The sequence below is a fragment of the Seriola dumerili genome, unplaced genomic scaffold (genome assembly GCF_002260705.1).
Source record: "Seriola dumerili isolate Sdu_G_001 unplaced genomic scaffold, Sdu_1.0 BDQW01000068.1, whole genome shotgun sequence".
NCBI classification, from domain to species: domain Eukaryota; kingdom Metazoa; phylum Chordata; class Actinopteri; order Carangiformes; family Carangidae; genus Seriola; species Seriola dumerili.
Window position 1 is genome coordinate 2,062,349 of NW_019174323.1, and position 13,783 is coordinate 2,076,131.

At 39.6% G+C, this 13,783-nt stretch overlaps 1 protein-coding gene across 1 annotated transcript in view; it reads left to right on the top strand.

The window, feature by feature from the left end:
- LOC111219578 (PH and SEC7 domain-containing protein 1-like) overlaps positions 1-13,783 on the top strand; it is a 54,839-nt gene that overhangs the window by 9,883 nt on the left and 31,173 nt on the right. Inside the window, exons 6-11 of the mRNA XM_022742296.1 lie at positions 242-385; positions 2,665-2,856; positions 3,810-3,890; positions 5,015-5,127; positions 6,445-6,503; positions 7,893-7,982. Coding sequence (XP_022598017.1) covers positions 242-385; positions 2,665-2,856; positions 3,810-3,890; positions 5,015-5,127; positions 6,445-6,503; positions 7,893-7,982 — 679 coding nt within the window. The remainder of the gene's footprint in view (positions 1-241; positions 386-2,664; positions 2,857-3,809; positions 3,891-5,014; positions 5,128-6,444; positions 6,504-7,892; positions 7,983-13,783) is intronic.

Genomic DNA, 13,783 nt, shown 5'->3' on the forward strand with positions numbered 1-13,783 from the left:
GGAGAGGCATTGCAGGACAAACAGCTCGTCCACTTTGGGGGAAGGAGGCTTGCTGTGAGGCTCAAATGACAACAAACACAGAGGGAGAGTGAGAAAGGAGAGAAGAAAGGGGGGGGGGGGGGGGGGACACATGAAGTCTCAGTCAGACTCAAAACCAAGCAGAGGAATGTCAAAGTCTGCCGGCCTCTCGGGAGCGACTACAGGTGCTGCTCTGCGCTAGCTCGCGCTCTCTGGACTCCAGAGGGATGCGTTCCGGTTACGAGGCCAGGAGGAGAGGAGGGGGCAGCCGGGCGAGCAGTCTGAGGCGAGGTGGCGGTCAGGGGACACCAATGAGGACGCCATCTGTCTTCTGCTGTCATGGTTCCTCTGCAGTGGGAGAGGAGAGGTATTTGACAGTTAGGCGGTCTTGCCACAGGTAGGTGTCCACCCAGGAACCTGTTTCACCTGTCTGACATGGCTCTAAGAGGATGTGAATATCACGTTCGGGCAGAGGGAAAATTCAAATGATCTTCTTAGGTGTACGGAGTATAGATGCAGAGTAGATCTCATTTGGGAAAACTAAGTGACTGTACTGTACAGATATTCTGTGAGTCTGACCCCCCTGATTAAGACTTGAACCCCCCCCCAAAAAAAAAATATTGTGATACGATTGCATTGCACAAGCAAATTGAGACACTGTAGGTAAATGTAAGTAGCAGTAACTTTTTAACTTGTTTAAATTGATATTCTTTACTTTCTCAGCTTCAGAGTTTCTGAATTAGACTGTTTCTATGGATGGACGCTAATGTTAGCCAGTTTATTATTTCATGTTAGTAGTCTTTAGTGATGGTTTAGTTAGTCTTTTACCTTTTCGATATTAACCTTTTAAGAGGCACCCTCTTTGTTTTCAATCAGGAATTCAGTAGTTTTATCTGGTTGGGTAATTGAACAATATTAAAATACATGTGTACTGAAGGCTAAGTAATTGTATTAGCAATGGTGAAAAGGAATTAAGTATTTTTAAGTACTATATGCAGTACAATTTTGAGGTACTTGTACTTTAGGAATATTTCTGTTTTACTCTACTTTATACTTCCACTCCTACATTTCACAGGGAAATGTTGCTCTTTCCACTCCACTTCATTTATTTGACAGCTTTAGTTAGAAAAGCAGGATACTGTAATGACTGTAACACCTGAAGCAGGTGCCTGCACTGTACTGTGTTCCCTGATTGTCATTTTATAATTTGCAGTCTGATGCAGACGTTCATGTTCCCCAGAGGGTAATCCTCTATATAACAATAATAATCATGAATATGTTTGCCAGATTAAAAAGCTATTATAAGAAAGCCTCACAATGAAAGTGAGTTTTCCAAGTGCAGCTTAAAACAAGTCTGATCCCATTGACCTTTGAACCTTTGTAGCTTTTCTTGGCAGTCAGCTTGTGTTATTAATTACTGTTTGCTCCTGTGTGATTTTTCCTGACTCATATGCAGTATAAGGATGTGTAATTGTGGGAAGCAAAGCTCTGGGACTGTGGGTTTTCTTGGCTTGTTCCTCATGCTGTGAAATCCAAATGAGAGCTTGGCTTGTTGAGGAAGTGTTGCAGTTTCTTGCCTTTCGGAGCACAAACTCTCAGCTGTCGGACTCTCATTGTTTCCTCTGTCGGGCTGGCGCGACTCGAATGGTCACACGGCTCTCGACGGCGGCGGGAAATGTCAGCATCACGTCGAATTCTAAGTGAATGAACTCAGAGACCTCGTTTCTGTCTTAATCCATATTCTAGCAGAAGGCAGAAAAGTAGTTCTCTTTTAGCTCAGCGTGACATAACATGCTTAAATTATAATCACAGAATAATTCAGATGTAATAAGTTTGGCACTTTTGAACCGGTTAATGCTTTGAAGGGGCTTAATTAGGGAGTGATAACCAGAAATCCAGGAAGCTGGAAGAAAACAGATTTTGAATGCAGTTATTAAAGTGTATAATCATGCCAAATGTTGCGCTTAAAGGTGAAATGATTTGCATATGTTCTGTTATACCTGCGGCTAAATTCATGTGAACATATAGGCTTTGTTTACTCCTGCATATTCGCACTCATTCATTATTGTTCTCTCCACTTTTATTATAATCTCCCACTGCGTTTCATCTCTTCATCGATATGTCTTTTAATCCTCTTTTATCTCTGCCCATTCATCATGCATGTTTTCTAATCTTATTTAATTTGACAGATCTTTATGTTTCTGCTCAGCGACTCTTTCTTCCTCCGCCTGTTCTCATGTCCCCCCCTATGTATTTTACTATTCTTGTCATAAAACATAAGTACAGCTGGAAACTGATCAGTGCTGCATAAATCAGATATTAGTATTAAAGGTCCCATATTGTGTGAAGTTAGATTTCTATGTCTTTTCTGATTATTAAACAGATCTAGGTGCTAAACTAATACTGTGAAAGTATCAAAGTCAGTGCAGGGGAGGTCACTGACTTCTATTGTAGCTGTGTGGCCCACCACTTCCTCTCTTGCTTTATCAATTTACCAATCTATTGTCCTCCTCAGTCCCTCTTTGTCCCACATTCCACTCCTGAATTTCTGCGACATTATGTTCTTCATTTCCCATTTTTCCTCCCCTTCCTTCTCCATCCATCTCTCTGAGTCTGATTTTAACCACTTGTTGTTTCTCTTAGCAGGGAGAAGGCCCGCCTGGCGACAGATTCGGAGCTGGACCAGGACCTCAGTGACAGGCTGGGTCTGGGCAGCAGCGACACCCTCACCAACGGCAGCCACCGTGCCGACATGGCGGCCGCCAAACGCCTTGCCAAACGTCTCTTCAACTTGGACGGCTTCAGGAAGTCTGACGTCGCACGCCACCTCAGCAAGAAGTGAGCTACTAGAGAATAAAGATTTAAGTGTCGGAAAATTTTCTCAGGGTTTTGTTTGTTGTGCAGTGCTCAACGGCACATATGTAATATTACTATTCTGTTGCTTTATTCTTATCGTTACCATCCCAAACACCCTAGTAACCACCTAGCAACCAAGTACAAGGGTGTCTGGATTGTCCCCAAGTTGAATTTGTGTGCTTACATTTATGTTACACTTTTGTCAGTATTTCTCAGTTTTATAAAACAATAATATAATATTTAAACCCGTAAATTCAAAGTCAATTATTAATAGTAAGACCAGTAGTGCTTCTGCTGCTGTTACAGCAGCAACAATAACAATAAGAGGTGATATAGGCCTCCTCAAACCAACATGTTAAGTACTAAAAAAACTGTAGTCTAATTTGCATGTTATTGAAAAAAGTTCCTTTCTGCTGCATCTTGTCTTTATGTAATGAATGCTAATCAATGAGGGCCAGTGCACATGCAGCTTCCTGTGCCTTTACTGTACGTCTCTTTAAATTCTGCCTACAAAGTGCTGTGTTCTGGTAGATCTGCATCTCCATGCTGCTCCATCAGCCCATCAGTCTGTCAGCTGCTTGCTCGTGCTGATGAGAAAGAATTTGGGATTAAAGGGTTTCCTCCTCCTCTGACAGATGCACCCTGGGAATCTCTCTCTTTTTTTTTTCCTTTTTTTTTTTTTCTTCTGGCCTCCGGTCTGCATCACGAGCTGACTGTGCCAGTGCACACTCAGTGACTGACAGCACTAACTGAGGCCATTCACTGAACTGAGAAAGCTGCCATTTGAACGTTTGATTGACAATTTGCGCTTTTATGGTTGCTGGAATTTTTTTAAATTTTGTGTCTTCTCCCTATGTTCTTTGTCTATTATTCATATATTCCTCCTTATATGTTATTTTATAGCATATATATTTTTTTTTTCTGTGTATCTACAGTAATGACTTCAGCCGTATGGTCGCAGAGGAGTATCTGAGTTTCTTCAACTTTACAGGCCTCGCTCTTGACCAGGCATTGCGGTGAGGACTCATAGTACAATACATTAAATATAAATAGTTATGTAACTGGTCATTTTTAAATACCTATAATTACGATACACACACATATTCAATATATTTCTTATGTGAAGTGAAGACAAGACAGTTAAATATTCCCTGCCAGCTTGCTTATCACACAGTATAATGTTAAATAACTGCAAAATGTCAAATGTGTGTGAGTCAAACAACCAGGTTTTGTTTGAAAGTTGTTGCATTTTCCAAAAAATAATATACTTTTATGGTTAAAGAATAAATGTTTACATTTTTAAATTGTGTCTCTGGTTGAACTTTTAGTATATTTTTGTCACCTGACATGATTTTTCACACAGAATTATTGTGTCTGTGTTATGGTTGCTATGGTTGCCTCAATCAGATGAAAAGCTGCACTTTTGATGTCTTAATACTGTCTTGATTAGTATGTGGTGAAAGCTCTCCACTGTGAAACGCTTCCCCCTGGAGGGCAACTTTGGTCCTGCAATCAGAGTGACAGTTAGCACAGTATCTAAGTAACCGTATACACTCAGACATTACTCACACTGAGCTTGCATCCTACATCCTATACACGTTTTACTCACCTTCAGATTTATACATTTGCTGAGGAACAACATCTGCCATGAGTTTTAAGATCTGCTTTTTCCTCAATAGAAGGAAAAGTAAAAGTATCCATTATGTAGACTCCTGTCACATTGTTATATATAATATATATAATATATAACATATAGTATAATATTTTATATTTTGTTGGGTAGTTGTACAATTGTACAAATTCATCATACTATATAAACACTTAAAAAAGTAGAAGTACCTCAAACTGTACTTAAGTACAGGGCTTATTATATTTTTACCTAGTTGCTTTCCATCTCTTGCAACTAATTACATCTGATTACATAAAATGATCATTTTATTTATCATAATTTTATTCATCACATAAAGTAATTACATATTAAAATTTGATTTAAATTCCTGAATAGTTCTGAATGCTTATGTTTTATATGACATTTTTCTAGTTGACTATAATGTTATTATGATTTAAACCAGGTCATCTTTAATCTGTAATAGATAAACATGTGGTCTGGATCTGGCTGTCCTTGTGTTTGTGGCTGCAGGACCTTCCTCAGGCAGTTTGCCCTGATGGGGGAGACTCAGGAGAGGGAGAGGGTGTTGTCACACTTTTCTAGGCGTTACCTGGACTGCAACCCCAAAGTCATGCCATCAGAGGGTGAGTACTGCAGGGAAGTGCTCTCACTACCCGCAGTGAAAAAATAACAAAATCTTGCCCTGAATATTTAATATGTCTGGCCATCTTTAAGTACTGAGCCTGGATTCCAATGTTGGAAGAGGAATTGGTGTTTGAAGACAGCGTGCATCATAAATAATGTACTATACATTAGTGGACATTACTCAAGGACAGTGACTTATACACATGAAACATTAAACAATGCACATTAAATTGAAATATGCATTGAGTTGTAGTTTCAAGGCAGTGATTGAAGAAGTATTTAGATCTTTTACTTAACTAAAAGTATCAATACCACAGTGGAGAAATACTCTGTTAAAGGTAAAAGCCAGGCATTCAAAAATGTATTTATTTATTTAATTTAGTAATTCATTATAAAAATAATTAATCATATACAACAATAATAGGTACAAAATTCTAAGCTTCAAAACGTACTTAAAGTACCAAAAGTACAAGTACTTATTTTGCAGAAAGGCTCATTTAAGAATAATATAAATTATATTATTGATTTATAATTAGGCATAATGTATTATGGTGCAACACCTTTATTTAATAACCTATAAATAACCTGACATAGTAACGTTTAATTAACCTATAATAATACATCACCATCATTTATTTGTTGATTATATTTTGTATTATTAATCTGAATCTTTACAGTTACCATAGTAACTAAAGTTATAAAACAAATGTAAAGAACTCACTGTCGTGGTGAAAGCTAGCTAACATTAGCTATCTGTTAGCTAATATAGAACTAACAGATCTGTTTACCACTTTATGATAATTAAATATACTGTAACTAACTGTAGTGTATTCACAACATCTGTTGAATTAGCATGGATTAATTTAATTAAGATAATGGTCAACACCAAAAATGTGCATTGGTTTGTGGTCTCAAGGGGATGCAACAAAACAGCCAACAGAAGTTTTCACTTTTATCCGAAACAAGCTTAAGAATAATACAATTCTAAATGTCACTAATGTTTTATTATACTCAGTTCTGTCTTGTAAGCCATTAAAATAGTTTCTATCTATCAGGCTGGGTATTCTTAGCTAGCGCAGCAACATCATCTGTTAACTTAGCATGGACTCATTTAATTACCCTCATGGTCAACAGTTTCGAGGGTTACACAATGTGCAGCACCTTGAAACGCTAAAGTTAATCATTTTGGATCATTTACAGTTATTTTATTCGTTTTAGCTTGGTGTAAGTAAAAAAGTGGCTAATGTGAGGAAGCTAAAAACAAAACTAGTTTTATATTTAAGTGAGGAAGCTAACACACTGTTTTCATCCTTTAGATGCAGTTCACACTCTCACCTGTGCCCTAATGCTGCTGAACACTGATCTACATGGCCAGGTGAGTGGTGTGTGTGTGTTCATGTGTGTGAATGTGTACATCAGTGTGTAAAGGAGAATCTACTTTATAGTAAAGTATTAAAAGGGCCTTTGAGGAGAATGCAGTTCTTAAAAAACTCTGGAGTTTAGAAAGTATAAGACTCAGCCCGATCACCAGCTGATCTGGGTCTGCAGGTCCGTCTGCTGAGCTTCTTTCACCATCATTAATCTGTTACTGTTACAGTCAGAGCCTCCTTTTGCAAATCTGGGCCATTGGGGGCTCATCTCAGTGATAGTGTAGCTCTGTGGATGAATGATTAATTCAAGTGACTATAGAGGTTACTGGACGGAGGATCAGCTTTTTTTTGGGGGGGGGGGGGCAAATCAGGAAAGTTTCAACTGATTTAAGTTTGACTTTTGTTGTGACTGCGATCGTCTCAATGAGAGAAGATGCTGAGTGATACAGGCTGTGGCATTTTAAACAGGATTAAGGTCGATTATCTTTTTATTAATCTTATTTTTTTTAAAAACAGAAAATTGTGAAGAATGCCAATCATAATGTCCCTGAGCCCCTTCAAACTGCTTGATTTGTCCAGCCAACAAAGAAAAGACGCAAATCCTCATATTTGAGGAGCTGGAAGGTGCTACTGTTGAGGATTTATTTCATAAATGTAATGAATTATTACTTTATTATCAAATTTTCAGCATTCTAATTGCTTAATTAGGTATAATTTGAAATTTGGCAACTGTAGTGTCAATATAATCCCTGAAATTCAGAATCGATATCAAACATTATCGTATACCTCACTTTGACAACTTATTGTTTTTAAAATATTGTGTTTAAATGTCTAAACACAAGTAGCAGTACAAGAATTTTGTTTGAATAAAATTGATATAAAATTTAGATTTCTGTTATTTGTCTGATTTACACTGTCTGATCAAAGAATAAGTAAACAGGATTATAAATATGACCATGCAACGAGCACCCTGATAGTTTATTTAAATATTTAGCTGTTCCGTCCCACCCCAACTGCAGAACTCCACTGACCAATCATTTTATATTAACCATCATCATCTTTGTTGTTTTTGTTTATTTGACCTCCAAACTGCTTCTATTTAAATCTCTCCAGTCTGTGTTCACATTTGAGACCATGACTGGGCTTAACTGCCTGCTCTTTTAATTCATCATTCACTTCATTTTCTCTCTTAATAAATATAAATAAATAAATAATTCTCTCTTCATAGGCAGGCTGTAAGACCTTTTCATAGAGAAAAGTGAAAGCTTTTAAATTAGAAATGAAAATGGGATAAAAAGTTAATTGAAATAGACCACATGAAGGGGGCAGGTTGTGTATGAGGAATGTGTTAGCATGAAATAAAAGTGCATTTCTAATTATTTCTGTGTTTCCAGAACATTGGCAAGAGGATGTCGTGCACACAGTTCATTGGCAACCTGGAGGGACTGAACAACGGCCAAGATTTTCCCAAGGATCTGCTTAAAGTAAGCTACTGTCAAGTCTAAAATAGCACACACACACACACACTCACACACACACACACACACACACACACACACACACACACACACACACACACATGCACACACACACACATGCACATGCACATGCACATGCACATGCTGTCATACACAGACTCACATCCCAAATGAGAGCAAGCAGACTGTGTGTGCCAGCATTGTATTGTCCCTCAGATCTGTGCGACTGAGCCTGGCTGTCTGGCCTGCGCTCACTGCCAGCTGGCGTTCGCCTCCTCTCCAGAGGCCTCCGATCAGAGGCCTGCCCGGGCCCGCCACTTCCTGCTGCACTCCGGCTGCAGCGCGGGCTGGAAGACTAATTGTTATGTGATCTGGAGACGAGGAGAATGAGACTCGGCGATCCTCGGGGTATCTGTGTGTGACTTCAGCAGCATTAGATTAGGGCTATTAGCTTAACCCAGTTGAGTTTGGTCGCAATAGATCGCGAACCATCAGACGGCGGGTTCAGACAGAGGCCTCGGGCCACATGATGTGGTGAAATAACCCAATCAGTGCAGGTTGCCTGTCCATTGGTGCGCCTAATGATGATGCTGTTGATTAGTTTTGTCTGCAGAGTGGTCCGTCAACATGCCACAGGGCCTGCGGAGAGCAAGTCAACAAGTTGTAATGGGGTATTTATAATGCATGAGGGAGAGAGGGGGAGAGCGGGAGGGAGGCCACGTCCTTCTCCTGAAATGACGGGAATGAATTCTGAAATGAAAAGCTGCGCCTGTTATTAAGGGCAGATAGTATCCACACTGCAGCCGTGTGACCGCAAGCAAAGCAACGCCCGGAGAAAGAGTCTCACAGACGTGCATTAGCTGCTTTATTAATGCTCGTAGAGATTCAGGAACGGTCGTTTTAATCATGCTCTCCACTTTCACTCTTTTATTCTCTCTCAGTGAGACTCACTTCTTTCTTACCCTTGAGCCACACTCTCCTTTCTCTCCTTTCTCTCATTCCTTTACTCTCTGAATCTCTAAATGCTCTGCCTGCCCACTCTCATTTGCTCCTTATCTGGTCTCTGTTTAGCTCCGGTGCAGCTTAATCTCTGTCTCTAGACTGTGTCTCGCTGCCACCTTTATCTATGCTCTTTCACCTCCACCCAGATCTGCTCTCTCTTCTTCTTGCCTCCTGATCTGCTGTCTCTGTTCTTGTTGTTCTCTCCTTTGCCTTCTTCTTCTCCTTTCGAGCAAAGTCCTTCCTAAGGTCTTACTATTGGTCACTTTAATCATTCTTCCTTTCCATATTGTCCCTTCCCAGTACGACTACAATATAAGAGGTGGATACAAAATCCAAAGTCCTCATCCTGTGCAAAATTGCATTATAAAATCCGGCAGAAGAATATGAGTTTTTGAGTAATATGAGAGTTTAGCTGGGTATCCTTTCCCTCCTTCCCTCAAACACAAACAGGAAATTCTGTCTAAAAAAAAAAGTGAAGCTATCCTTAAAAGAATGTCCTACATAGTAAAGATCTTAGTAATGAAAACATCTGTAGCACCAGGAGCTGTAACCTAACCCGGGTTATTGTTGACATTCTTTGTCACAGTTTGAAAGTTGAGCCGAGACACTGTAGATCTGAAAGAGGAAATACACATCAAAGCCTGTTTAAAGGTCTGAAGAAGTTAAATAAAGGCTTTTGTGTCTACAAAGGAAATGTCAGCGTCGGTTGAGTCTGAAGACTTAAAGTTTGGAAATGAAAAAAAGATCTGGGGGTGTGATGAAGAGACAGACAGTGAACGATCACTCAATATTATTACACAATATTCAAATCACACTCCTGTACAGCAGCTGTTAGTGCAGGTTTTTAAGTTTGTACTGTTTGTACTTGCTGTAGTTGCTGTGATGTTCTTTGAAGAAATGTGGCCTTTGTATGTTTGTGTTTGTTTGTTTCTATTTTGCTTCGTTAGTGTTCATTGATTAAGGAAGCTGGAAATCTCCACTAATGACAGAGAAGCATTAGCAGAAGAAGACTGACAGCTGTCGTCTTGAGTTGTCCCACGATCGTTGTAAACATGGGAATTTAACCATCACCTCCTTACCTTACACGTGACGTGAACGCGGCACAGTTGACGGCGGCTGAGTTGCATTCTGGGTAATGTAGGCCCCAGGTTTTGAGGATGAAGAATGCATGGAATAAAAAGAGGATATCTCTATTTCTGCTGCCTCAGCTGTTCTATGTTATAGGAGATGCTATACTAAATTAGCGACCGACAGCGATCACTGCAGGTTGATGCAGGTGAGCTCCTCAGGGTGACACACTGTCCTACTTCCCAGCTTCAAGTCGTCACATAAACAGCAATTTTATCACATCCGCTCCCCGGATGTGGCCCATTTCACACTATAACATATGACATAGTTATTAAACATTGTTTCAAACATTCGTCAGGTCAGTTATGTCAGTATGTGGTCACATATTAAGCTAGCTTTGTGTAAATATTGAACAACTAACCTCTACAAAAGAGCTACTTTTTATCTTGCAACCCTTTCCTTTCCTTTCCTTTCCTTTCCTTTCCTTTCCTTTCCTTTCCTTTCCTTTGTTTTTTCCTCTCCTCCCTGTTTCTCTGTTATCCCCACCCCTATCCCCCAATCCTCCTCATATCTCTCATTTCCTCCCCTCATTTTCTTGTTTTGGCATTTCCCCCTTTGTGACCCTGTGTCATCTTCAACAACATCACACATGTACTGTATATTTCACACACTATCCCAGTCTCTGGGCTTGTTTCCTTTGTCATTATTTAACCATAGCATCATAGTGACCAGTGAGCTTCTATGACATCTCTCCTTTCATTTTTCTACCATCCCTCTCTCCTTCTGTCTGTCTTTCCTTCCTTATCTCTGGGTTTAAAGTTGTTTATTTCCATCTGAGTACAGCAAATGTTCCTCTCAGGCATTTTCCTCACTTCCTCTTACTTTATCATGTAATTAAATGAATTACGCAACTTTTGTTTTTTTTTTACAAAATCAATACGAATCGTTAACTAATTATAGTGTTTTTCAAGGTATTTTCATTTTTTTATAAGAAATTATTTAATGACATTTAATGATGCATTTCAGGCAGTCACTGAGATTTGACTTATACATTCTGGAGACGTTACAGTGTGATTATTTAAGCCATATTTTGAAGCTTTACTCTGAGGGACAGGAAACAGTGGAGCGGTGCTGAACTGCTGAGCCCTGTAGCTAAAACAGAAATCAGCTGCCTGGTGGACTGGAAAATAATGAGAGGGGCTTTTCATCCCCATGACACAGTCTCTCTCAGCGTCTCTCCCTCAGGTAGACTACCCTCCCTCTTTTCATCGCTCAATCATCAGTTCCTTTCTTTCTATATTTTCTTTTCTTTGTCATATTTTCTAGCTTCTTTTCTTTTTTTTTTGCCTCGTGTATCTTCATCAATAATTCTCTCAATTGTCACAGATTCTCCTCGTGTCTCAATTATTCCCTCTCAACTCTCCTCTCTCTCTCTCCCCGCTCACCAGTTCAGCCTCTTGATTAAACTCTGTGATATGTTTCCCATTACCACCACAATAGAGGAGCAGAAAGGAGCAATCTCCTGAACTGAGAGTGCGAGTCTCTCTTACACACTGTCGAACACACCGCAGTAATACCTGCAAAGACTTTACCTTTTTATAATGGCAGGAAAGTGGAGAAGTTAGAGGTGTGGAAAAGGTGCTTGAAATAAGTGTGACAGCGACATTTTACAGTAAACGCCACATACTTAAATGAATTTAAATTCCCATCCATATATTAGGAGTTGGTGCATTGAGAGAATCAGTTAGTGCCGATTCTCCAATCAGCTGCAGAAGAAGAGGTCAGAGTTAAAGCCGCTATTTATAAGTTTTGCTATTGCTACGTAGCTAATGTTAGCAATAGCAGCTGTTGCTAAATCCGCATGTCTGCTGTTTGCTGCTGGGTGAACAGTGGGGTTTTTAGAGACCTGCTGCAGCCAAAAACAACGCTGGATTAAAACAGTGAAGCTGTTACAAATATGTTGTAGACTTTCAGTGTAAAGGTAAAATGTAGTGGATGGGAGGTTTGACTTGGCCACTGAGAAGGTTTGAGCAACATGTCTGTCTAGCCTGAAGTTCTTTTTGCTTTTGCTTCGTCTTTGTTGTGTTTTTTTGCTTCATTTTGTTTTTGTTTGTTTGTTTTGTTGCCCAGAGCAGAGCATTAATTCATGCATTAGTTTCAGCCCATATGTTCAGGAGACTTGATAGAAAGTTTATTGCAGCAAAGTTTTACAGTAATTTAACAGACATGACATGAAATGAAATGTTCTTAGAAGATGGACACTGAAACTTATTATGGTTGCACACACGTCACTGTGTCCCACCAGGATGAGGATGGATGGAGGTTACACAGAGTGTACATGCAGCACAGCACTCGTCCATTCGAGTGCTGAGGCTTGTTTGTCTCCATCAGCGTGTTCTCGTTCCAGGATTCATAATGAGGCCATAAACTATCATAATGTACTCCTGAGGATATTTCCTCCCACAGTTACCCACTCCGGACCATCAGTCAGCAAAGATGTGACAGGCTGACAGGCTGCTCAGCTCCAGCACACAAACCAGTCAACAACTGGTTTATTATGAGATGGATCTAATGTCCCAAGTGTTGGTCATTGTTTCTATTAGTAATAAAAGCACTGTAGTTAGTTACTCGAAATCTGGTAACACCAGAAAAAAAGAAAAGTGTTCTGCAGGAGAAATGTACCAGGTCTCCCTAATCCCCTAGCTCCATTATGTAAACCATGTTTCCCTATTTAAACCAGGTTTACTGGAGACAGTCGTCTGTAACCTTTAGTGCATGTAAACACACTGATTTAGGTTGTAAACAAACCTCCTGGCAGGCCAGACTTATTTAGAAGAGAAAATAAAGGTGAACTTCAGTGTCACTTTGACGTACTGTACTTGCCGCACCTGTGGACGCACTTTTCCTGTGCAATTAGCGATTATTAGCAACATTTCCAGTCTGCTCACCTTCAGCTTTACCTCCAAATAAAGTGTTTTAGATTTGGGCTGCAACACAAATGATTATTTTATTATAGATTAATCTGGAGATTATTTCACAATGAATCTATTAATTTGCCGATAACGTTTATTGAATGATCAGTTATTCGAGTAATCATTACTGATGTGTTTCCTGACCTGTTGGACTTGGACTCTGGCAGAGATTCAGACTGACTGAAGAAGATCTTGATGAAGATAGATGCCACTCACTCATATGAAGCTATACAGATAGGAGATGTTAGCTTAGCTTAGCACAAAGACTTGAAACAGGGAGAAACACCAATCATGGCTTTTTCTGAAGATAAGAAAATCAACTTACTTGCAGCTCTAAACTTGAATAATTAACATGTTACATCTCATTTATTTAATCAGTACAAAAACCACAATGTAAAGAAGTATTCTGTCTCATAACCCCCCAATGAACAAACAAGATATAATGTGTGTTACGTTCCCCGATGGGGCGAGGGGATGAGGGGAAGTGACCAATGTAAAAATGTGTCCAAGGAGGAAAGAAAGATCAGGAAGCAAAACAATGTGTGAGGGGAAAAACTAATGACTTTTATTATCAAACTCAAACACAACTAAATCACTGAAAGAGGTAACTAAAAGCGCTGGTTTGCAAATAACTGAGAAACACTAAACAACCAAGAATCAGACAACAAAAGAAAACAGGTAATCGGGACACCAAGCACCCTCCTTCACGGCAAGGAGTAAGACACGCACAGTCGCGCAGCCATCTCGCTGCCACACACTGGGCCA